This window comes from Dicentrarchus labrax, unplaced genomic scaffold (assembly GCF_905237075.1).
Source record: "Dicentrarchus labrax unplaced genomic scaffold, dlabrax2021, whole genome shotgun sequence".
Classification (NCBI taxonomy): domain Eukaryota; kingdom Metazoa; phylum Chordata; class Actinopteri; family Moronidae; genus Dicentrarchus; species Dicentrarchus labrax.
The window spans coordinates 9,547,682-9,573,949 of record NW_026136702.1 but is presented as its reverse complement, the minus strand read 5'-3'; the positions used below and the strand labels follow the sequence as shown (position 1 = coordinate 9,573,949).

Sequence of the window (26,268 nt, the reverse complement as noted above, 5' to 3'; positions counted from 1 at the left end):
CTTACTCCTCTTTAAGGACAATTCCTAAGGAAGAGGAGAGGAGAAGAGAGGAGAGGAGAGGAGGGCAGGAACAGGGTATATTCTAACCAGGTGGACCAGAGTGTCCAGTGTCTCTGGTTTGGATCGCAGCCGCTTCACTGCACCCACATTAGACACACACACACACACACACACACACACACACACACACACACACACACACACACACACACACACTCACACTTGCACAGAGGGGTCTCTTGGCTGCAGGCTCTTTGGTCAACACCGGGTCTCAGGGGTATAAATACTGCTGTTTTTGATGCTGGGATCTCTGGTTTCCCTAACACAGATTCAGATCTGAGGAGCAGGGACAACCCTAACACACACACACACACACACACACACAAACACACACACACACACACACACACACACACACACACACAATCACACACAATCACACACTTACTGTGTAGGATAAATCTGATTCTTTCCCTTTAATGCATTCACAGATTCAAGTGCAACCTGTCAGGCAGGTGTTAAACCAGTGGGACAGCCAAGGATCCTCTGTGTCTAAAGAAAAGAAGTTGGGGAAACTGTGTGTGTGTGTGTGTGTGTGTGGCCACGGTGCAGGATCTGTAAGTCTCCGTCTGTTAGAGAGACTCCTTCTCTCAGCTGCAGCCAGCAGCAAGCTGAATCCTTGGTCTTTATTTAGACCTGGACATTTAGGCCTGGAGACATGAACTCCTGACCCACCTTTTAATGAACATAGATCATGTGTCAGATGCAGGTTTGAAGCTTCATAAAATAAAAAAGACCACCAGTTTCCTTCAACATTACAGGCACTGGTGCAGCTCCTCATCCCATCTCCAGTGTCCTCTATGGGGGTTCATGGATGTGAAGTTGACCACAGAGCAGCCTGACAACCTTTCCCTGTTGTAGATATTAGCCCATCTGCCTCTGCACACACATCTTCTCCCATATCTCATCACAATCTAGTTACCCCCAACACTTTCCCTTTTTGGGGCCACTGGCATGCATGACGTAATTTTGGAAGTCACTTGCTGTGTGTGTGTGTGTGTGTGTGGAGGCTATGATGTGTGTGTGGGGGAGTTGGAGAGGGGGGAGATGAAGCGTCAGCGCGCACCACCACCAACCCGCTTGGCAGCTGTATTCCTTCGCTGTGATTGGGCGGAGGGCGGCGATTCCTTCTGTCACGACTTGGGTCGCTCCCACCGGAGGACACCGACCGTCTGAGTCCAGCCTTTACCGAGGTGCTTTCATTACAGGAGACGGCGCACACCGGGAGGGGAGACGCATGAGGGTTTCGTCCCAGGTGCTGCACTGACAACTCGGGATTTGTCCTCCTCCTGCCTGTGTCGGTGAGGAGAGGAGGGAGGAGAGAGAGAGAGAAAGAGGGGGGGATCATCAGTGCTGGAGCGACCAGCCGCCTTTTCTTCTATCGGAGCTGCGGTAAAAAGTCGTTCACGATGCCGGTGTTTCACACCAAGACCATCGAGAGTATCCTGGAGCCGGTGGCCCAGCAGATCTCCCACCTGGTCATCATGCACGAGGAGGGGGAGGTGGACGGTAAAGCCATCCCGGATCTGACGGTGCCGGTGGCCGCGGTGCAGGCGGCTGTCAGCAACCTTGTGCGGGTGAGTTTGAACCAGGGCGTCAATTCACCAGAACCACATAAACCAACATTTATCATCCAAAACTTCCAGAACCGGCTGAAACCGACATTTATGGAGACAAACTGGTGCAATGACTGGTGTAGCTTTTATTTAATCAATGTCATAAATTATCAGAATAGCAGGTCATCAGCCTGCCCTGCACATAGAGCAGTTAATTATGTCTCCGTGCGGCTTCCAGATAGATTTATGGCAACCCTATCTTGATCTTTGCTCGCCATTAAAATGATATAAAACTCCCATACACCCAGCTGACGCTCATGCGTGCTTCACGAGCTCCTGCAGTAGTTTTTTTTTATTATTATTGTGCGCGCACACACACACACACACACACACACACACACACACACACACACACACACACACACACAACACAACACAGCAACACAACAACATGACAAACTTTGGCCCCATTGATAATCAGATGGCCGCTGAGCTTAATGAAGTTTGTGGGGCGGAAGAAACGAGTGTTGATTGAATTAACAGGATGCGTGTTTCTCTCTCTCTCTCTCTCTCTCTCTCTCTCTCTCTCTCTCTCACTCTCTCTCTCTCTCTACACACACACACACACACACACACACACACACACACACACACACACACACACACACACTGTGATCAGTTAAGAGGGAAATGTCACTTGTACAAGAGGGAGGGGTTCACTGTAGGTTTCTCAGCCTCTTTAAACTGAGTTAGATTATGGAATAATTTGCTGTTTGTAATGAATTTAAGAAACTTCATAGTAATAACCTCCAGAGAGAATAGATACTCTCTTTAGTCATTCATCTGACTCCCATTTCTTCCCTTCATCCAGTAACTCCTAGTTTCCTCCCTGCAGTCTCTTTTCCACAACTTTCTTTGAGCCCTCCACTTACCCTGTCTAATTTCACCTCCTCTGTCTCGTTTGTTCTCTGTCATTTTGAGTCTAAATGGTCATTTTGTACCAAAAGAAGCAAAGCTTCGGTCAGACTGATGTCTCCTCTGTATGCACTGACTGGAAAAATCAATACGGGCCACATCATTAATGCTGCTCCGAGGTCACTGTTATTGATGCCGGGGCGACACTCACTCATTGAAATCAGCAGCAGAAACAAGCAAACACTTTATTACACTTGCTTAAACTTCATAATTATTGAGTGTGAGAAAAGAAGCTGGTTGCATGTTCAATTTGAGCCAGAATGTGCATTAAAGTGTGGGAGGTAACACTGGGTGGAGCAGACTTGATCATGATGCCACAAACACTGTTAATGCAGGTTGAGTGTCAGACTGAGGAGCTGTCTGTGCTCTGTTTAGTCTACGTCTTTGTTGAGCACCTCTGCAGTTTTAATTGCTTTTGTTTGGTTTTTTTTGCTTTTGTACATTGATGCATCACATTAGTGCTGCTCTTCTGGCCATTAATCCTCTGTGTGTCTTCACTAGGTCTACCCTTTTTGAAATGAAGTTTAAAATTGTTATGTTAATATTATACTTGGATGTTCAGCAGGCACCAAGATTTCTAAACTGCTGACTAAATCCAAAAGTATAAAGTACTGGATGAATGCATTTTATGATATTACTCAGCATGTGTAAGGATAAACAGAAGGATTTTTAAGTGAGATAAATACATTTGGATTATGCAGTTATGCAAAAGGTAATTAATAGTTTTCACAGTTGGTGTCCGCCTTGAGTGTTACACATCAGTGACTGAAATATGTTCCATTATTTTAGTTAGAGTGGTCTGACATCCTGAGTGTGGAAAAAGATGGAATCCATTTAACATGTTAAGAAATTAAATGTTACCCTGCAAAACAAAATACACAAAATGTAATGGACAGTTCACACAAACATAGATTGTCTCTCTGTCCATTCTGATAGTTCTGGAGGGATTTTCAGCGGTTTTTAGACGTCACATGGAAACTATGTGAATGAATAGTGCACACTCAGTACGAGGAAACATTTTTTATAGTGATTGTTACTTTATAAATACCTTACAGTGAATAAGGCGTTGTTTTTTGTTCTGTCGTCAAAGTTTTGAGTAGTCCTTGCTGCTGCCTCCCTGCAAGGACGCCAAGATCATTTTGATAAATATCTCATTAACTGATAATAAAAAGGGCTACTCAGTTTGAACTCAAACACTGTGGCATGTTTTAATGGAAAAAAATCCCTTTTATGCAATACCATCCAGTCTTTGATATCCCATTACTACCGGGCACACCTCTCGGTCTCTCTCTATTTCTCTAAATGTCCTTGTTGATCCATTCAGTCGCTCCATCCAGACAGTGAGCAGAAGGAGGCTAATGGCAGCCTCAGGCATGTCGCTGGGTCTCAGATGGAGATGCGAGACTACAAGGAGAGATGAGGGCCGAGGACACAGTGACACTGGAAGGTGTCAGACAGAGAAAATGTTGTTAGGATGGGAGGGACTCTATAAGGCGGATGAATTAAAAAATACCAGACCAAATACCATTAGAGGAAAAGAAGGATGCAATAAGAAGTTATAAATGCCGTCAGCTCCTGTCTTTTCCTTGCGTTTAAGATCGAGGGCTCTCAGACACTCTGTATAGCAACACAGATAAATGCCTACACATGCTGTTGAAGAAGAAATGATGAGTAGTCGTGTAGTTCATTGACAGAGGAGTTAGCGCTAAGAAGTGGGTGACGAGAAGGTGTTGAAAGAGAGCACAAAAGGTGCTTGAGAACAGAGCTTGTAAAATCAGCAGTGGTCAGTTGCTGGGTAGATAAACTTAATTGGATGTAAAGGACACCTAAAGCTGCGATACAGACACTTCTGAGCATGCATGCTTTATTTTAGAAAGCTGATTCATTTCTACACCTGCGCAGTTTGAGCTGAGATATAACATAGTATACAGCAACATGCCACCATCCCCACAAGAGTCCCACTGCTCACTGATACAATTACACCGTTAACCCCGTGCAGGGTGGGCTGACTGCGGGGGGTACTTAAAATCTAGGTCACCAAGACACTTAGACACGCACATACACACAAGATGGTGTCAGTCTCAATCTGTCAGAGGTTGTGCGTGGGTTGACGCTGATTCAACTAAAGATCTGAAAGATGCTGCTGGTGTGTTTGCTTGAAAGTGTGAGCTGCCTCTGTGGTGTTTTGTGAAGTATCTGCTCCTGAAGGAGTCAACATAGATCCTGAGTATGTCTGGGGGGGAGGGGAGGGGAGGTTGGGGGAGAGAGGAAGGAATAAATAGATTTACCGTTGAGTGAAGTAACCACACACTGACAGAACAGAGCAGAGAGTGAGAGGGAGAGGAGGGATGCGAGGACTGTCGACTAGAACTGTTAAACAGTGTGATGCAGAATGAGGAAAGAAGAGGAGGGATGGCAGGAGGAAGAGAAATAGCCACTTTCAGTCGGACGCCGGCACCCTGTGAGGGAGAGAAAGTGTCTCTGGCGTCTTCAGACCACAATCTGCCAAGCATCATAGTCCACCCTCCCACCTCCACCCCCTACACACACACACACACACACACACACACACACACACACACACACACACACACACACACACACACACACACACAGCAACTGTTCTCAGCCTGCTCCACCATGTAAATATGAGCCATCTCTTCTTGTTCATTGGCAGACCCAGGATGAGTTTCCGGCTGTATGTCTACACATCCCCTCTGCTTCTCAGTCTGCTTTAAATCTACTCCTGGCTTACATTATATAGCAGAACTGTATCATTTACATAAACGCTTTATTCTGTTTTCAAGTGTTGATAAATTGGTTAATTGATTGCTAATAAATCATGTCATTTACAATCAAATAAGTAATTAACACTTCAGTTAAAGCTGCACTATTTTTCAATGAATAATGGGTCAGATGACTATGTGTAACTTACAGAGAATCATCACTCTTGCTGTTCCTCACATCTCCATAGAGCGTTTTAGCATCTTTCAGCTCATTGTGTTGGTTTAATGGCTCACGACTTTAATGTTTTTGTTCGCTCTCATCAGCTTTGTTTCCAGCAACAACAGACAGCTGTTTGTAAGTGTTGTAAGTAAGCGTGTAAGTGAAAAAGCTCTGACACACTCTGCACTAAACAACAGACAAAATTAATAAAAGTACACAAAATCCAAAACAATAAGCTGATAAAAAAAAAATGAAAGTCTGAAAGCTGCGCCCACATCAGAGCTGAAGCAGTCACACCTTTCAGGCTGTACAACTGCACACACATCACACTGTCAGTGTGTCCAGCAAACCACTTAACTGTGCATTTATTATGTATTGAATAATCGATGCCAAGTGTTGCTGCTTACAGGAAACTCTGGAGCTCACGCAGCTCTTTGATAAGTCACCTGATATGACTTGGCAAGTTTGTCCCGGGGGGTGAGGGTGGGGTTCGCCAGGGTGCACTCTACTCGTAGAGCTGCATTCCTCACATTTTAGAGTCGGGAATCTCCTCTTTTAAACAACACATTTAACCTTCCGATATGTATTTGTGTCTTCCTTGCAGTCATATGTTTACTAGTGTTTTGTTCAAGTTCATGCTTGAAAACATGAGCTTGACTGGTCCCTTCAGGATAGGAATTATTTTGTGTTGCATAAATGAGACTAGATCTTGTATTTCTGTGGTTTGTGGAATACAATCACCGATAATGACATTATTTATTGGTGTATTACAAGTACAAAATAGAGTAGCATGACATTGACTGAAATTAGTTTTATTGCAATATTTCAGTTTTTACCAGCCTACCATTATAAATGATAAAGAATAATCTATTCTTGTAGATAATCTGCAAAATGATCTGTAAAATTGGAAAATAAATCACATGTGAGGGGCAGACTGGATGTATCAGTGAATTTGTGTTGTTTGATGGCTGCCTCCTGAGTCTCTGGAGCCAGAAAGTCTATTATCCGACTTTCATAGACGCAGCACAAACTGATGTCATCATCTCACTGTAATTGCATCTCAAGTGTGTGTGTGTGTGTGTTGTAGAAGTAAGTGACGTCACCATGCTGTGTATCTGTGATTTACACAATTTCTATGTCAAAACAGAAACATTTAGGAGAGATTACAAGTTTCTTGTAAAACTTCTCATCCTCAGTTGTTTACACTGTGAATATTTCTTATTCTGCTTCCTTGAGGCAGGGCAGACAAGATATAGTTTGTTTTACAAGGAGGTGAGCAGCTAATAAAGCTAATAAAGCTGCACACCTACTTGAATATCACCTTAATGAAAGAAAAACAAAATCACAGCAGCACAGAAAATAACAATTCAAGAGGGGAACAGGAACTTAATTATAGTAAACAGTTAATTATAAGTAAGTGTCCATATTTTGACCTCTGTTATAACAACATTATGTAGCTGTGGAAATGATAATGTTTCTTTGCAATAAACAGAACAAAACATAAGAAATATTAAATACAATAAATGCACAGCAGGACATAAATACTTATTTTTGATTGTCACTAGCATTGAAATGTTTGACTGCAGAATAGAAGCTCATATGTTTTACGTTGTTTACGTATTTGTGGGGGGAGAATATTATTTTTTTGCCACCAAATCTACTAAAAAAGTTCATCAAGGTCCTTTTTAATGTATTGAAATACATTTGAGGGCATGAAAACATCGAAGTTTATAGTTTGAATCACATTCAGAAAGAAAACATTGTGGGGCCACAAGAGGAAAGAAATCTACCAACTCTAATAGAAAAATCAATACTCAGTCATTGACAGTCAGGTTCAATTTGCTCAGTAAAAAGAAAACATACATTTACCTTTAACAGGCCCTGAATATCATTTGTGCCTGATGTGGAAAGTGATTACACTCCTAGCAAACACTTTCTGGCTCGTCGGCACTGTAGTGATGACTAGGTGAAATCAGCACTACACACCTCCAGTTCATGGCCACATACGGGTACTTTGAGCTTCTACGTAGAATAACAAACAACCGAATCAACTGGAGCACGAACTGCTTCCCCTCGAAGCTTGAAAGATATGACATGCACGCATGGTTGAAATAGGTGTGAATTGATGCACACCCGTTCACCCTTCAGACTATTAATAGTGCTCTCTTGAATACTATTTCCTGTCCCGCTGCAGCTAATGAGAATAAAATAAACGGTTCACCTGTGTGTGCTGCAGGTGGGGAAGGAGACAGTTCAAACCACGGAGGACCAGGTGATGAAGAGAGACATGCCCCCTGCGTTCATTAAGTAAGTCTGTTCTTTGTATTACTTCCTCTGCCACTCTCTCACCCACAGTCACTCACACAAATACACAGAGACAACATCATGGAAATGGTCCACTTTATCTCAGCAGACAGAGAACTTGTTAAAAAGAGGATTCCAGCCGATTTAATGTCAGGAAACGTGGCTGCGTTCCCAGCTGCAACAAAGAGCCACTTCTGAGGCTGAGCCCGGGTGACAGTCCGGCTCCAGCATCCAGACTGCTGAGAGGCTGTTTGTTGTTTTCCAGCTTGCATCCAAAGAGCTGACTTGAACTCTGGTTGCCGGCAGAGTGCTGCTACTCAGCAATCCCAGGAATCAGACATCAGGCTGTGTTTGCTTGCCTGTATGTGCTGAATTTGTGTATTCATGCTTTTACTTTGACTTTTTTCCACTTCTCCCTGATTCCCCTTTTCTGTCGACAAAATAGTTTTTTTTCGTTTTTCTAATTACTATTTCAGTTTTTAAGAAAACCACCAGACCAGACCTCGAGCAGATCCACACACACACTGCTCTCTCAGGCCCACTCGCACATACAAGGGGCATTACACCATAAATCTCACTCACAGGGCTTAGAAGGGGGCGTGTGGGAATGTGAACCAGCCTAAATATAGATGAACCAGCAGCCATCGATACCCTGACCAATGGGGTCAGAAAGAGGAGGGACTTGACTTTATTCAAGTGCTTTTCAAATCCATCACTTTCTTCAGGTTAAAGTAATCATTGATCTCTTATTGAATTGGTATGAAAGCCCCAAACTCTGACCATTTGTGCATGGTTGTTTAGCAGCATTAAAGGTTACATTATATTTAAACACAACAAACTCTGAATCCCAAATTTAATTACAGAGCATTCAAGGCTTTGTCATTACTCTTCATGTGTAGTTAATTACCTTTTCAAATGCAGAAAAATTTGGTGCACAACACATTTCCCCATGTTTGCACCTTGTAACATCTTGTAAGCCTTGTTGTTACCAGGAGATCAACTTCTTTAACAACTGGCAGATGGTTTTCTCTTTCCTGATCTATGTGATTTACAAGGTGATAAATTCCTGTTATAGGTAAATGTATATGCTTGGTTTGATCCAGACTGCTCGTCTTAAGCCCGCTGTGTTTTTTCAGGGTGGAGAACTCAAGCTCTAAGCTCGTCCAGGCAGCTCAGATGCTAAAGGCAGATCCATACTCTGTTCCTGCACGAGATTATCTGATCGATGGATCCAGAGGGATACTGTCTGGAACGTCCGACCTGCTCCTTACCTTTGATGAGGCAGAGGTGTGTGTGTGTGTGTGTGTGTGTGTGTGTGTGTGTGTGTGTGTGTGTGTGTGTGTGTGTGTGTGTGTGTGTGTGTGTGTGTGTGCGCGCGTGTGTGTATTTGTTTGTCCTGAAAATCCCTCTTACTTCAGACGTGTGGCATCTTTCAGGGAAATAAAGCTTTATATAGCTGCACAGAGGAAGGAGGAACTCAGCTTAGAGCAAGTCTGTAATGGAGTCTCAAATGCAGCCAGATCTAATCACTGAGATCAAATGACTTCCCTCTGTCATAACTCAGGATGTGTGTTTGTGTGTGTGTGTGTGTGTGTGTGTGTGTGTGTGTGTGATGGCTCTTTCTGTTTGTATGTGTGTGAGAGGATATGGTATGTACCAGCCTGAGTGGCGTGTGTGTGTGTTGAATGTTTGATGGCAGCTTCATAAGTGGAGTCACATTGGGCACGTGATAATGCTCACCATGTCTCATCAGTAGCCTCATTTTTGAAAGAGCAACTTCTCACAGTCACAAGATGTACATCACAAGACTGTACACACACACACACACACACACACACACACACACACACACACACACACACACACACACACACACACACACACACACAAAGACACTGCACAAACAACAGGGTAACCTCAACGCTGTCTAAAAAAAGCTCATGCACACAACAGTGAATTTTGTTCTCTTAATGTAGTTTTCCTCTAATTACCGTTATCAGCCGTTGTTTCATGCCTGTATACATGCTCTCATCTGCCTGTGATTATGTCTGTGTTGTGTCCCAGGTGCGTAAGATAATTCGTGTATGTAAAGGTATCCTAGAGTATCTGGCAGTAGCTGAGGTGGTGGAGACCATGGAGGACCTCATCACTTACACCAAGAACCTGGGACCAGGTCAGCAGGAGCTTTCTTTTTTTTTTAAATACTGCAACTTTAAAGCTGCTACAACTCCATGTGGTTCTTAAAATGTCGCTGTAGGGGTGAAGTTGAGTCCTAATAAAATATCCCCCATCCGAAATGTATTTGAGCACATACATAGTAGGCATTTTCATCAACAAAAGAATGTTTAAAAATTATATTTTGGGCCCTTTATTCAATAGTTAATAATAGAAAAAAGTGTGGAAATATGGGGAGAGAGGGGGCATGCAAAATCAAACCAGGGATGTTGCAAAGGACCTCAACAGTACACATGAACTAGAATGCGATTTTTGTATCTTTCAAAGAAAGTAACTTAGTAAACAAGTATGTTTTACTGTTAACAAGCCAAGTGAGTAATAAATTGCCTCAAAATATGTAAAACATCTTGGGTTATTAGAGTTAATATGCAGTGACAGCAGCAACAGCGTCTTCCAGTTCAGAATATAACAATTAGTCAAACAATCAGACAGAAAACAATCTCAAAATCTTTTGAAAACCAAATAATGGAGCAAAAAAGGACGAAAAATAATAATAGGTAATTTTTCAAGGAAAAAATGTCATTTTTCAAGGACAAATGCCGAAGATGTCCTTGTTCCAGCGTCTAATTTGTGAGAATTAGTGTTTTTTTAGTTTTTTTTATGTGGAAGTAAACATATGGAATATCTTCACCTTGAACTTCTGAAGGACATTTTTTACAATTTTCTGTAAATCTATGGATCAAATAATGAATCGATTAATTAAGCAAATAATCAGCAGATTAACTGGTAATAAAAGTAACAGTTGCAGCCCCATTAACGCTGTGTGTGCTTGATCATCAATAACAAATGCATCAGTCAGTTGAGCAACTGGATTAAAAACCTCATACATTCAGTAAACTGTCCCGATAATTACTGTTGTTTTAGTGATTTAGACAAACAGGTTAATTACAAAAGCATCACACTATTTGGCATTGGTGGTGCTGTTTTATAAGAACCACCACTAAAACCTGAACTGTGTAATCAACCTTTGTTTTAAACCATTCTCTGGGTTAAAAACCATCTCTCATGATGAGAAATTAAATTAACTACCGACTGCTCCTCTGACACTAAGATGCTGTGATTAAGGATCAGAGTCTTTTTCCCTGGCAGGAGAGCTGGACCGTAAACAGGCTATTTATCATCAGAGGTAGAAGGTCAATTGTGTTGTCGGTGCACAGGGGCATAATGAGCTGGAGGAATCTGATGCCAAGGTTTTCTCACACTTGACTGATGCTTTCATTGTGCGAGATCAGTCGTTCATGAAGTAATGATCTGTGTGGATGTGTTGAAACTACTCAGTTGGTGAAAACACTGGCGGATGCCCCTGGGCCTCTGATTGTTGGAGCGTAGTTAAAACTGTGATGCTAACATCAAACTCAAGGTCACTATTATTTATTTATTGGAACATACACAAAAAGGCGACAGCTATCCAATTCAGGTATCATAGTGTTTAAAGCTGATGCTAATTTGCAAGGGCTCTTATTAAGAATTTGCTGTATTCTACCTGCTGCTTGGTTTGATTTGAATGACCTCTAACTTTCACAGCACCATAAATTCTCCCTACTTTTCTTTATTTTCCTCAGGGATGACCAAAATGTCAAAGATGATTGAGGAGAGGCAGCAGGAACTTACGCACCAAGAACACAGACAGATGCTCGTCAACTCCATGAACACTGTCAAAGAGCTGCTGCCTGTTCTTATATCAGGTGTGTGTGTGTGTGACTGTGACTGTGTGTGTGTGTCTGTGACTGTGACTGTGTGACTGTGTGACTGTGTGTGTGTGTGTGTGTGTGTGTGTGTGAAGGCAAACGACAGTGCAGGTCACTGAGCATCCAACAGTCGTTATAGCAACGCTGATAATTACAGTAATTAGTTGCTGGGGATGTCAGACTGACTAAAGGCATACATCGCCCACTAGCTGCTCTGCTAGTATCTCTCATACTTTATACGGCACCAGCAAGGAAGAGAAACACCGTCACAGCTCTTGCGAGTTGTACATTGTTAAATGTGTATATAACGTCAAAAAAGTTTGAACCGACAGTTTCCTCTGTCAAGATCACAAACTATTTTGCAACTTAACTGACTATAATCAATGTTTTTACACACTGGATCACACGACTGCTTGTGAAAGGAGTCACAATTAACTGTTTTAGTATCTAGTATCATTGATTTTGTTATCCGACCTGCAACTTCAGTGTTTCAGTTCACTCTCACAATCTTGGCTGCTGAAGGCCGATGTTTTCTGTAGGGACGCTCTGACACTTCCACTTTCCACCACCAGGAAGAGTCAGATATTTCCCTCAGGAGTTGGAGACATTGCTTTGTATCTGCCAGCTGTATAAATGATAAACTGATTGCTAACAAGTGAATGATAATATCTGATCATATTCTGATACTACACTGCTAAGGGGGTTGCTACAAATAGTAACTTTAATAAACTGTTTTTTATATATTTTTGGATGAATCAATGCTCCTGCTTGTCTGTAATCATCAGTTCTCACGTTCTCAGCTATAAAGATTTTTGTGGCCACCAAGAGCAGTCGAGGTGCCGGCGTCGAGGAGGCAGAGAGGAACAGAAGGTTTACCTTTGAAAAGATGAGCGCTGAAATCAACGAGATCATTAGAGTCTTACAGCTCACCACGTGGGATGAAGACGCCTGGGCCAATAAGGTACGACCTGTGCTGCACATTTGAACTCTGAATTTGAAACCACCCCCCCCAAAAAAAACAAAAACAAAACACAATTTAACAACTCAGATAATCACTTTTGCTTTGGAGTGCCTGTTTGCACACACATAGCCACACACGCGACCCTCCACTGTGCAGCAGAGAGCACCTCCAAAAAACAATTCACTCTTTAATTTCTGTCTCCACTTTTCTTTTTGCTCGGTAGTATAACTCCTGGTTTTTCTTTTTTCTTTTCTTTCTTTACCTTCCTCCTCCATTCTTTTCCTCCCTGTAGAAGGTAAGCCTGTTTCTCTCCCCCTCTGCGGTTTCCAGCATGCAAGTGTGTGTGTGTGTGTGTGTGTGTGTGTGTGTGTGTGTGTGTGTGTGTGTGTGTGAGAGAGAGAGAGAGAGAGAGAGAGAGAGAGAGAGAGAGAGAGAGAGAGAGAGAGAGGAGGAAATATGTCCTCATGCTTACATAGTATGTATCTGTCATGCTGGTATATAACAGTGTGTAGTGTGTTTTAGTCCACTGACTGTTATCTGACGTGATGATGTTCACGTACTTCATCACTATATTGTTGTATGTGCATCTGTTTGTCTCTAGATGTCCATTTGAGTCAAATGGCTTTAAACAGATGAGTTATTTAAGTTTCTAAGCTGAATAACTTATTTTTTACAACAACTGCTTCAGAAATTAAACCCATCTTCAGTCGTGGTGTTTTCCTTTCTCGTGCTGCTGTTTACTGTGTGGTAGAGCTGTCAGTAGCACAATAAGATGCAGTTTTTAGGCAGAATATGCTGTATTGGAAATGTTTCGGTCGCATCAGTTAGAGACTGTGCCATGAGATCATTTACTGGTAAAGTTAACATCTGTTTCACTAGTCTAACCTGTAACCCTGCATGTTTCTCTGCACACAGCTACCTCAGACAATGATCTGTTTGTTTGTGTTTGTGTGTGTGTGTGTGTGTGTGGACATACCGCATACTTTTTGTATAAGCTGTGATAAGCACTTGCTGTCTGTGTGTGGGGTAACTGCTGGCACACGATGACTGTCCTCCTCTCAGGTCATGAATTATAGAAATAAGCTGGTCGGCGTCCAGACACATCCATAATAGATGGGCTGTATTGAACGGTTCCACTTAAGCGGTTCATTCTCCTTTGAGCTGGAAAAATGCTTTTTTTTCTCCACCTGTTATAAAGCAATGAAAGGGTTTGTGGCATTTTAGATGTGAGACCGTTACCCTCCCTTAAATGTCCCATCTTCCCTTTTATCATCAGTAATGATTCTTTTTGACATACCAGTTATTAGTCGGGCGATAACTATTTTTTGAAAACTGTTCCCACTTTAGAATAAAACGTAAAAGCTTGCGCTGTTACTAATGACTTTATTTAGGGTAAATAAATAATTTACTATTGCTTTATCATAATAAACGTTAAAAGTAACTTTTGGGTCACCAGGTTGAAAGCCTACAGTTAAGTAGGTAAGTTTGGCTGCAGTAACTATTTATCAACGGCAGACTAAGACACAGTGGAAACAAAGTTTGCAGTTACAAATGTTTGTAAATCAACAATAAATCGATCATGATTAACTTACAATTTCTCTTTAAAGGGAAAAGCTGGTGATATTTTATGTTTGTCTTACTGTCAACAAACACTGAACTGATCCTACTAACAAGTATTGCTTATGCTAGCCTAAGCCTCATATAGCATAAACATGGAAGCTGAACATCAGCATCGTTCTGCTTGCTGTAAATACTGACCTGCACAGCAAATGTGTATTGATCCGTCAGCTGAAAGTAGTTCCCAACAAAAGCACTATGTCTTCCTGTTTGAAGCTGATTTAGGGTAAATTGGGTAGCCTTTTTTAATGAACTTACAGCCTGTGTTTGTGGCTAATTTTTAAAAAAACATCTTTTGTTGGACTAAATGGACTCAAAGACACAGGCAAGAATTTGAAAGTATGAAGAGACAGAATGCATTGTTTTGGGTATTTTCATGGACTTTGTTGACAGTAAAAAAACTATAAAATTACTCCTATAACCTTATTCCTTTAGTGTGGACTTACAACCTAGCAACCCAGAGTTTCTTATTGTTAGAACAGTAATGAATTAGTAACTAAAAACTACAAAGGTCATTACTGACAACTCTTTATTTATTTCTCTTTACTTCAGGATATGGAGGCTTTGAAGAGATCTCTGGCTTTGATTGAGTCAAAGATGGCACAAGCTAAAACCTGGCTCAAAGACCCCCATGGACAACCAGGTAACTTGTGCTTTCTACTGAAACACTTAATCAGCTTTTTATTAGATGTTATTCCACACTGTGATCCTGTGGTGTGTCCTCTTCCCCAGGAGACCCTGGCGAGGTTGCCCTGTGTGTGATACTGGATGAAGCTGGTAAGGTGGGTGAGCTGTGTGCTGGGAAGGAGAGGAAAGATATACTGGCAACCACTAAGGCTCTGGGGCAAATGACTGACCAAATCGCAGATCTACGAGCCAGGTAGTCTTTTTATATGAGAGAATTTGTCTTGTTGTCATGTGTTTTTGTCATCATGTGTCAGCTGCGTGTGTTTTTCTTTCATGGCAGAGGCCAGGGCCCGACCCCAGGGTGTGTGCAGCGTGCAGGCCAGTGCTCACAGGGCTTAGACTTATTATTTGGCAAAGTGGACAGTGCTGCTCGCAGACTGGAGGCTCTAATCAATGCCAAGCAGGCCATTGCCAGAAGGCTGGATGCTGCACAGGTCAGATAAAGCAACAACAACAACAACACAGTAATCCATGTTAACCCTCTCCCCAGTGAATGACACCTCCTCCCCTGCATTAAATTTACCCTCTTTCTGTCTCTTTTGTTCGATTAGATTTCCAAAGCAAGCGGTTTGTAATTTTTAGTGAGTAACTAAAAGCTAACGTGGATAAGATAACAGCTAAATGCTTAAAACATACAGTGTTTAGTGACCCTTTCCCATCCTTGAAGCTCTCTTGTGGTGTTTCTGTACATATTTATGTTGCTGATTTCATCATCCATATGTGTGCATTCTTTATTAGGCCTGGCTGGCTGATCCTAACGGCGGCCCTGAGGGGGAGGAGAACATCAGAGCGCTACTAGCAGAGGCCAAACGCATCGCCGATCTATGTGAAGACCCCAAAGAGAGGGACGACATCCTGCGCTCCATCAGTGAGATCGCAGGCCTCACTGCCAGACTTGTGGAGCTACGCAAACAGTACGCCTTCCTTCCTCTGACACATGCACGACCAATGATGTTTTGTGAATACTTTATGTAATTCATAGACCCTCTTTTTTTAGGCTCAAACTGCAACCTCATGCCACCAATAGCTGGCACATTTTACCTGCTTGGAAACTATGTTGTTGCCTGTCAACCCTTGGCATCAGTCCTACAATAAGGTTTCTAACTGTTTGAATATGGTGTGATGGTGTCATGGGATTTTTAATGCGGAAGAGGATCAAAACTTTAGTAGAGCTTAAAGGAAAATACCACTAAATTCAAGTTTCATGCCGCTGAATTTCATATTTAAAATACATTTCAGAGGCAGCATTGGGTTTAGGAAAGTTAATTTACTAAATGGTACTGTAGCTCAGTGACTCATCAGAATATATTTTCTGTACTCCACTTCCACTGCTTGTATTGATCATAAAAGGAAAACAGAGATAAACATGAGTAAATAAACAAACTGTTAGCCACATTGATAAAACTGTGGATCTGGACTTTAAAAGGAGAAAAATGTGACTTTACTAGTAGAAAAGAAAATTTTAGGGATCTTCATACATTTTTGTGACTTGTATAACATGTGGCCATTTAGATGTGTAAACACTGTGTGATCTTATAAGGCCACAAAAGAAATGCTACATGTAGAAAGTATTTAATATTTCAAACTAATGAAGTGTGTATATAATATTTTACTCTTTTGGCTGTAGATGTAAATAATAATGAAACTCATCATATTAAAGAATAATTGTCCTGAACTAGAACTTGTACCTTTATGTCTAAAAATATTCTCATAATACAAAGCAGTAATAGTCTGTCTACAAAAGATAAAAATAAATGTTGACGAAAACAGATGGAAAAGTGGCATCACGCTTTGACAGTGGCATTTCCCTTTAAGTTGGTGTCTAACATGATATGACTTTAAACAAGTGATGGGTCAGAGGTTTGTATTTAATGGATAATGTAATGAATCTATCTGTCTTTCAAGCCTTTTTGTTTCAAGTCTCAAATCACTTCTCTATCTGTTAACTGTGTCAGGGGTAAAGGTGACAGCCCGGAGGCCCGTGCATTGGCAAAGCAGATTGGGGCAGCCCTGCTGACCCTGCAGTCTAAAACCAACCGGGCTGTGGCCAACATGAGACCAGCCAAACCCGCCGTCACCTTGGAGGGCAAGATGGAGCAGGCCCTCCGCTGGGTGAACAATCCCGGAGTGGACGACAGAGGAGTAGGTGAGCGGGGGTTGGGTGACGGCTCCAGGGAGGGATGATGTAGTAGTTTGGTTCAAAAATAAATCCTCTGACCTTCCATGGCATTTGTCAGCCCACTGTATGTGGGTGATGGAGAGTGTATGTAAGTGGTCAAGGCATACGTGGGACTCTTTTCGCAATTATCCGACAGATCTTAAAAGGCGTGAGGTGTTGGTGGTTCGTTCAGGAAACTGCAAAAGTTGCTAGGTATTTAACATTTCCGAATGTGGTACAGAAATGACTGTGCTGGTGACTGATGTCTTATCCACAGTGAGGTATCTCATGCATGAATCACTGAATGACTAACTTGGCTTACTTTATCATTCAGGGAGCAATATATTGTTTTGAATGGTTTGTTTGATGCCTTTTCCTGTGTTGTCATTTTATTGTTTCCTATTTCCTCGCATGCTTCCCCTTTGGGAGCAGAGTGTGAGATACTACAGTGGAACACAGGTACCTGCCCACGCTTTCTTAGAAGATATAACCAAAACTCTAGTGAATTACATAATGACTTCCTAGTGAGGTCAGCACAAACCACAAAATAAATACAGCGTCCCCTTCTGATTAATTTACAAGAAAATGTATATGAAGTAATTTGTCACCCTTTGTATTCCACTTATTAAGCAGTTTAGAGATGTTTCATGTCCAAGTAAAAATATGTAACAATAATAGGCTCTTATTTAGAAAAGAGCAAGACCAAGGTATATTGTATGTATATATATATATATATATGTATATATATATATAGAGATAGATAGATGTGATGTGAGAATGACCCTGTGTCTCTCCCTAGGTCAGGCAGCAATCAGAGGAATGGTTGGAGAAGGGAAGAGGCTGGCAGGAGGTCTGTTAGGTCCGTATCGACAGGATATGCTTGGACGCTGCGACCGAACGGAGGCTCTAATGACATCTTTGGCAGACATGGCTGGCAGGGGTGAGGCAGAAGCCCCTCATGCAAGAGCTACAGCCGCACAACTGCAGGACAGCCTCAAGGTAGCTCAACAGTCTCACAAACACACTACAAATTGATTAAGATTTAAACTTCACTGTCATTGCAAGGTGATGCTGTAAAGTCAAACATTGTTCAGAGTTTTTTTTTTAATTAGATCACAAAGTGTCCAAATATGCCAAAAAACTTGGGTTTGTATTATTGTATTGGTGCAGAGCTCCACCTTGTGGACTGATACAACACTCTCTGTTTCTACCAGGACCTCAGAAAACACATGCAGGAGGTGATGACTCAGGAAGTGTCTGATGTTTTCAGTGACACCACCACCCCTATCAAACTGCTGGCTGTGGCTGCAACTGCTCCCCCCGATGCCCCCAACAGAGAGGAAGTCAGTGACATACAAAAATCTGTGCTGGTCACAAATATATGCTCCCAATGATCCATCCCATGTAGCTATTTCTACTGATTCCATCCAGATGATGTGTGTGTGTGTGTGTGTGTGTGAAAAATGGGAATGTTTTTTGTAGGTGTTTGACGAACGTGCAGGGAACTTCGAGGCCCACTCAGGTCGGCTGGGGGCAACCGCAGAGAAGGCTGCTGCGGTGGGAACAGCCAATAAGAGCACAGTAGAGGGCATACATGCTGCTGTGAAACACTCCAGGGAGCTCACACCACAGGTGCCAGTGTTTGTTTTGCCGTCCCTGATTTACAAGATTGCATACATGGGTGAAACATGTAGCTGTCAGAGAATTTTATACGCAACCTGAATGTGACTTGCTTTGTTAATGTCCAGGTGACCTCTGCTGCTCGGATCTTGTTGAAGAATCCTGGAAATAAAGCAGCCTACGAGCACTTTGACACCATGAAGAACCAGTGGATTGACAATGTGGAGAAACTCACTAGTAAGGTTTTTCTCTTTCTAGTGCTACTTAAATTACATTTTTTAATTGATTTTAAAGTAGTTGCACTGTTACAGCAGCCTGCGATAAATAGATCTCTAAACTACATTTACATACTGTAGCTGAGATATGTGTGTGTGTGTGTGTGTGTGTGTGTGTGTGTGTGTGTGTGTGTGTGTGTGTGTGTGTGTGTGTGTCTCTTTCTCAGGTCTGGTGGATGAGGCCATCGACACAAAATCTCTGTTAGATGCTTCTGAGGAGGCTATAAAGAAAGACATCGACAAGTGCCGAGTTGCCATGGCGAATGTTCAGCCCCAAATGCTTGTTGCCGGGGCAACAAGCATAGCAAGACGAGCTAATCGGGTCCTTTTAGTGGCTAAGAGGGAAGTGGAAAACTCTGAAGATCCACGGTTCAGAGACACAGTGAAACATGCTTCAGACATCCTCTCACACACCATCTCGCCCATGGTGATGGATGCTAAGGCAGTGGCTGGGAACATACAGGATAAAGGTACAGGAATACACTGTGCAAACACGAACAAGATACTGTAAGACACAGCATGACACGGGTTTATTCACTCTCTTTATGTGTCAACCTGTCCTTCACAGCTCTGCAGAAGGCCTATTTGGACTCTTGTCTGAGGATCCTGGGTGCAGTTGGAAAAGTTAGAGAAGCCTTCCAACCTCAGGAGCCCGACTTCCCTCCTCCACCACCTGACCTGGACCAGCTCCATGTAAGCACATTCAAACACACGTATTTCCTACTATCCACAGTAACACTCCACTTCCTTACCACCACTTATTATTTGATGAATGCATTAATACAGATGCGGGGAGTGAAAAAGTCATTTTTCATTAGCTGTGGTATCAGTGACCTTGAACTCCAAACTGCTCCAGTGGAGCTGCTCAGTTTCCTGCAGCATTATATATTATATAGTTATATTGGGCAACCGTCAGGTGTAATTGTAAAAGTGAAGCTTACCTAAAAGGTGCCAGTGCAACTCTGGACTCTGCTTATTGGTCTAATTCTTTGTCGATTCCCTTAATGAGCCCACCTAGCCCCTGCTGTTAAGTTTCTCTTTAAAGGTGCAATGTTTAGACTTTTTATGATACAACCAGAAAGGCTTTAAATACGGTTTTATCTGAATATCTACCCCTCAAACCCCCCTTTGTTCCTGAAATACATTTATATGTAACATATGTTTGTCTATGTGTGTTTTCTCCAGGTTAGTGATGAACAGGCGCCACCCAAGCCCCCCTTGCCAGAGGGTGAGGTTCCCCCGCCTCGACCTCCTCCTCCAGAGGAGAAGGATGAGGAGTTCCCAGAGCAGAAGGCTGGAGAGGTGCTCAGCGAGCCCATGATGGTGGCCGCCAGGCAGCTGCACGATGAGGCACGCAAGTGGTCCAGCAAGGTCAGTTCACACAAACAAGACAAATATAGTTTGCATATTTACCCATTCACCATATTCAGACGTGTATTATTTCAAAATAATAATAGCATACATACATTTTGGGGTATTTATATTATATTTATATATATACTAACATAAATATATATATATATTTATGTTAGTATATATATATAGACATGACTGAAATTATCCCAAAGTGTTACTTTTTCTCTCTGTTGACCATGACATTATACACTTGTCCAATGATGAAGTACATTTTCATATTCTGTGAATATCCTGAAATCAAGTCTTTCCTGAAATCACGTTGATTCTGAAATGTGGAGATCAGTGGCTCGATTCCAATTTCAGAGGGAAACTGGAAACTGTCATCTGTTCGAGGTGTCTGCATGTAAGGTTGTTAATGGCTTACACATACACTCTTACATGCAGTAAATATAAGAGTCATCTGTGGAGAGACAGTACAGCCTCCCATCTATAGTAGAAGAGAAGTTTGTATTCTTTGCACCGTTATTTTTATTTGTTTTGTGTCTATGCTCTGTATTTGTGTATTTTTGTGTGGAGGAACTGTGTAAGGGATCAATTATTTTGTGTAACCATTGATTATCTAGGAATAATCCCCTCTCGCTCTCTTTGTGAAGCTCACGACCGTTCTCCCCTCTATAGCTCTCCTGGCAGTGTTCCACGCCTGTTTAATGATCTATGCATCACAGCGGTCTTTGGAAACCAGGCACAAAATATGTCTACTACACGCCACTGGGTCACACTCAGTTTCCCAGCACACTGCTAGACTCCTAAATACACTGTAAGGATGCCAACCATGGGTTTTTGTTGCCGTTAGACCTTATTTGATTGTGCACAAGCTTTACAAACTCAGCCACTGCCAGAGTCAGAGATAGGCCCATCATCCACCTGCTACCTGCCCAAACCAGCTCCTCTTTCCTCTTTTATTTCCCATCTTTGCTTGCGCGTGCAATTTCACCTCCCTTCTACCCTGCTCCTTCACAGTGCTTGTATTCGCTCCTCCTCCCTCCTGTGAATCTCCTGTCCTCTGTTCTTCCATGCAATGCCTCCCATACTGTACTAAATACCTCCTTTTCCCATGCTTCCTTCCCCCCTGCCATCCCTGGCTTTCCCCTTCTTCTCCACATTCCTCCTTTTTCTCCTTCTCCTACCCTCTGCGCCTCCCCTCCCGCCGACCACAGCCAACAATCCCCCCCCCTCCTCCCCGCCCCACCCCTCCTCCCCGCCCCACCCAGCCTGAGGATGAGGAGGCAGTAGAGGAGAGGGAGGTAGATGATGAAGATGAGTTTACTGATGGTGAGGATGACTATGAGCCAGAACTGCTGATGATGCCCTCCAACCAGCCTGTCAATCAACCCATTCTGGCAGCTGCCCAGGCTCTCCACCAGGAGGCGCGCAAGTGGTCCAGCAAGGTCTGCGCACGCACATGAGTGCACACACAACCAGATGTTGTAAATGGCTCCCAGTGTTTGACCACACACACACACACACACACACACACACACACACACACACACACACACATACACACACACAAGCATGCAAACCACACAAGGAGAGCCCTGCAGGACAAAGAGACACCATTTGGAGTACTAGCTGAGTCACTGTGGCTGCACAAAATGATGAGCTCTGCATCTGCCGCTGCCATGGAAACCTCCAACCAGCTGTGGCTTTACTGTCGCTCCATTACACTCAGACATGGTTGACACACGGTTATGCTGATGCCATGCTAAGGTTGTAGTAAAGGTCGAGGATTGTTGGAATGGCAGGTTTGTTTGTTGCACCACATGGATAAACTGGTATTGGCTTCACACGTCCCTCCCTTATGTTCACGATTAGGTAAAGTGGTTTAAAGGAGGAGCAAGGCGCTCTGTCGCTCTGTTATCGCTGTTGTCAATCACTCGTTGTCTGGCCAACCTGTGAAGCCAAGGATGACAGTTTCCCAAAGACTTCTGGGTGATGTAGTTTTCACGTTAGACCGCCTGCTTGCCTGGTTTAATCACCCGCTTCTGCTTCTAAGTGTCAGGGTGTGAACTGATCACTCCAGCACTGAGAACATCACCTCATGGGTACTAACCTCAGGTTTACTGCGATGTGAGGGAGACGGTGGGAGCCTCAACACTGTTTCCCTCAAAAACTACAGATACATTTCTGAATTATCTTCTTCCACTTGTGCTAACTTGCACTGACACTGCATGCAGCTTTCTGCTTTTAATGTAGTGCCTTTTTTTTGCTTTTGTAACTCAAATCCATTCATTCAAAGCAGTAACCTTCATCTAGTGTTTCATAACACTGTTTTTCATTATCCTACATTTTGATTATTATCAGAAAAACATGTGGAAACATTATTCAACATGTTTCCATTGCATCCTCATCTCAACATCCACATCCATGCTCCTCTCCAGTAACCTGCTCACAGCTCTCACTGCTTCCTCCTCCACCGCCTCCCTCCTCTTCACAGGGTAACGACATCATTGCAGCAGCCAAGCGGATGGCTCTGCTAATGGCAGAAATGTCTCGGCTGGTGCGTGGTGGAAGCGGGAACAAACGAGCACTGATTCAGTGCGCAAAGGACATCGCCAAGGCATCGGATGAGGTGACAAGACTGGCCAAAGAAGTGGCCAAGCAGTGCACTGACAGACGCATCAGAACTAATCTGCTACAGGTAAAGAAACAAACTCATACTGGCACAAAATAAGAGTGAAGAGTCCCAGACGGGTTTTAATAATTCACATATTTTTCTTCATCCAAAGGTGTGTGAACGAATCCCCACCATCAGTACTCAGCTGAAGATCCTCTCTACTGTCAAAGCCACCATGCTGGGACGAACAAACATTAGTGAAGAGGAGTCAGAACAGGTAAACTCACATAACTGCACATAACTTGCATTCAATTAATGTAGTGAAGTAGAAAAGTCCAGTATTTCCCTCTGAATTGTAGTATTTGAGTGAACATAGAAATACTCACGTCGAGTACAAGTAGCTCAAAATAGTCTGTAGGCAGGGTTGGGACGGTTACTTTAAAAATGTAATCCAATATGATTAGAAAATGTCATGTAGTCAGTAACTTAATCCAAGTAACACAATATTAAAGTAACTGAACACCAAATATGCAAGAACATTTTTTATGGATTTTACGTATTCTAGATAACAGAGCAATATTACAAACCAAGAGTTTTAGCATCAACAATGTGTCCTCTGCTCAGTGTATTTTTTAAAGAAAAACTTGCTTTTCATTAAATAGATTCAGACAGTAGCCACCAATAGAAGGCAGAAGGCACACAGTACTGTGATGTTGTTTCCCTTTCTGCTTCAAAGACAAAATAAATGTGACATTTCCACCTGCTGAAAGCATTTTTTCCCACTAGAGCTCATGATCATGAATTGAACTGTAAGATTAGCTATGGTTTCTCTCAAGACCAGAGTGGTGTTGTAAATCCCAAACCTATATGTAGGTACAGTACTTCAGCAAATGTACTTACTCTGTGTCTACTTCCATCAGACTCATTAATGCCTGAGCTAGTTTGGGCGTTTGACCCAACTTATTATTTATTTATAGACATTCTTAGGCACAGTTATCCTCTCTGGTGGCATTTTAAACATTTTAAGACATTTGAAACCGCACTTATATGTTGTCTGTTCACTTATGTATTGTGTATGCACTGATGCCTTTACACAAATTCAGTTCCTAACTATTTTGATTGATTGATTGATCACTGATAACTTGTCTTCCTTTTGTTCCATCTCTGTTATTATTTCACCCCTAACTGCTTTATTTTCCCTGAACCAGGCCACAGAGATGTTGGTCCATAACGCACAGAATCTGATGCAGTCGGTGAAGGAGACTGTCAGAGAAGCAGAAGCAGCCTCCATCAAGATCCGCACGGATGCCGGATTCACCCTTCGCTGGGTGCGCAAGACCCCCTGGTACCAATAAACAAACCCGGTCACCGAAAACTAGTAACACTCTTGACTTGGCACCGATAGCACAAGCCGCGAATAAAAGTAGCAATGTGCATACTCATCGTGAGTAAACGTGTGCACTTCCTCAAGGAGGAAACTGCAGGTGATTTCGATCCATCCTCCGCTGTAGTTTGGGTGTGTCTACCAGGAAGCATTAGATAAGCAGGTTTCATTTATCAGACTGAGTTCAGCTTTGCTCTCCAGTTCCCTTTATCTGTATCTGTGGAATCACGCAGGCTAATCGGAGACAGTTTTTAATATATATTTTTGGTATGTTGTGTTACAAGAGTTTATCCAAATCCCAGGTATATATTTTTTGCATGGAAATTTTTTCTATTTTCTAAAGGTATATGATGACAATAATATACTTATCTCCTAGAGGACATTTACTTTTGATTTAGTTTCTTTTTTCTTTTTTTTTTTCAGTGAGAGTTTCTTAGCGTCTATTGTATATACAGTAATTATTTGTTTTATGGACAACACTCAGCAATGAGCTTTATACACCAAGTTTGACACTAAACTGTGGAGTCTTGTGTGGGCTGACGAGCTCTCCTCTCTTCATGTTTACTTTTAGTAATAACGCTGTTCTTAACTGAAGATCTATGAATTCACAGGTGATACATCGATACTTGAAGAACTGAAAGGTCTTCTGGATTAAAAGCGTTATGACTTATAGGCATGTATGGTTGTCAATAAAGTTTTTTTTTTAGATTGCAGGAGGGCTTAACAGAGGTTTTCACTCGACTGTTGGCAGTAAGAGCGACAGTACAGTAAAACTAGCTGAGGTGTTTTTAACGTGTGTTTTGAGTTCTTTGTTTGAACTTTATTTACCTTTCACAGTGAACAATGCCAAAGGATTTGTTTTACATTACTGTAATCTACATACATTTTTTTCTTTTTTAACCATTAAAAATTCAGGTTACAACAAGACAGATGTTTTTTCTTTTGAGACCCGGAAATACTTTTTAAGGTCTTATTTTATTGAGCAAAAAAAGAGAAAAAGTTTTCTCCTCTTTGCTTTTTTTCTTGCTTTCTTTTTTTTTACTAATCGTGGTGCTTTGTTTCTGCACTATCTCTGTAACAGTTGAACTGTTTGAATTTTTCTTTTCAAAATTAATCAAAACAATGACTTTTAGACAGCCATTCAACATCCTGTTTTCTTTCTCCATGTGTGAGCTCAGTGATCCCACTCTGAATGCTCGGACGCATCATTTTAACTCAGATTTTCTATACGACCCCGGTGGTTTGAGAACTAAAACAACCTTTTTATGTGATATCAGGCATTGATGCCAGTCTGGCAGGAAAAGTTTTTTAGGTTTAAATCTTAAAAAAAGAAAAACTGTTTATGGACTATTGTGTTTATGGAGGAGTGTTTTTGTCTGGAATAACTACACAGCAGTTTAAGGAATCATGATTGGTAACTCAATATCACACGTAATCAGATGAGTGAATGCACATTTTCATTCCCTAAACAGTATTTTATCAACTTTTACTACGTATTTTTACAATGGCTGGGCAAATTTAACTGTTAAATGGAGTATGTGTGTGTGTATGTGTGAAGCTTCTTCACTTGAACAGTATTAGTGAGCCGTTCCCATGATGGTTAGAGGAAAGAGCTCTGAACAGCAACACAGAACGTTAACTGCATTTTCATCTTCATTTGGGCCTACTGAGCATGTAGCAGCCACTGACCCCTCACTGAGAGCGACAGGGTGTACTTCTGTGTGTACTTGCTGTGTTCATTCACACCCTGAATGTATTCTGATAGCTTCTAGCCCTGCCAACACATCTGCTGTGCCTTGGAAGAATAAAAGACTATAATGATGACTGGA

General features: G+C 42.2%; 1 protein-coding gene across 6 annotated transcripts; it reads left to right on the top strand.

Annotated features, from left to right (window-relative positions):
- The first annotated feature begins 1,172 nt into the window (after positions 1 to 1,172).
- LOC127372872 (vinculin) lies at positions 1,173 to 26,263 on the top strand. Of its 6 annotated transcripts, XM_051416776.1 has the most exons (24): positions 1,173 to 1,637; positions 7,774 to 7,844; positions 8,978 to 9,128; positions 9,906 to 10,014; positions 11,639 to 11,761; positions 12,565 to 12,725; positions 14,895 to 14,985; positions 15,075 to 15,222; positions 15,310 to 15,463; positions 15,768 to 15,943; positions 16,027 to 16,125; positions 16,985 to 17,175; positions 17,620 to 17,646; positions 17,987 to 18,186; positions 18,402 to 18,530; positions 18,670 to 18,819; positions 18,936 to 19,044; positions 19,250 to 19,552; positions 19,651 to 19,775; positions 20,268 to 20,453; positions 21,656 to 21,886; positions 22,936 to 23,139; positions 23,228 to 23,332; positions 24,264 to 26,263. In XM_051416776.1, exons 1-24 carry the CDS (start codon positions 1,470 to 1,472, stop codon positions 24,408 to 24,410), a joined length of 3,558 nt encoding a protein of 1,185 aa, XP_051272736.1. In that variant the 5' UTR covers positions 1,173 to 1,469; the 3' UTR covers positions 24,411 to 26,263. The 6 variants fall into 6 exon arrangements, with proteins under 6 accessions (XP_051272736.1, XP_051272743.1, XP_051272752.1 ...); XM_051416783.1 differs by lacking the exon at positions 17,620 to 17,646; XM_051416792.1 differs by lacking the exon at positions 16,027 to 16,125 and having other exon boundaries at positions 1,174 to 1,637.
- Positions 26,264 to 26,268: the final 5 nt, after the last annotated feature.

Excerpts from the sequence above, each read along its gene's own strand:
- LOC127372872 (XM_051416776.1), top strand. The coding sequence starts at position 1,470 with ATGCCGGTGTTTCACACCAAGACCATCGAGAGTATCCTGGAGCCGGTG. Across the intron at positions 15,464-15,767 it reads GAAGGCTGGATGCTGCACAG|GCCTGGCTGGCTGATCCTAA; the intron begins GTCAGATAAAGC and ends ATTCTTTATTAG. Across the intron at positions 18,187-18,401 it reads AACTGCAGGACAGCCTCAAG|GACCTCAGAAAACACATGCA; the intron begins GTAGCTCAACAG and ends TGTTTCTACCAG.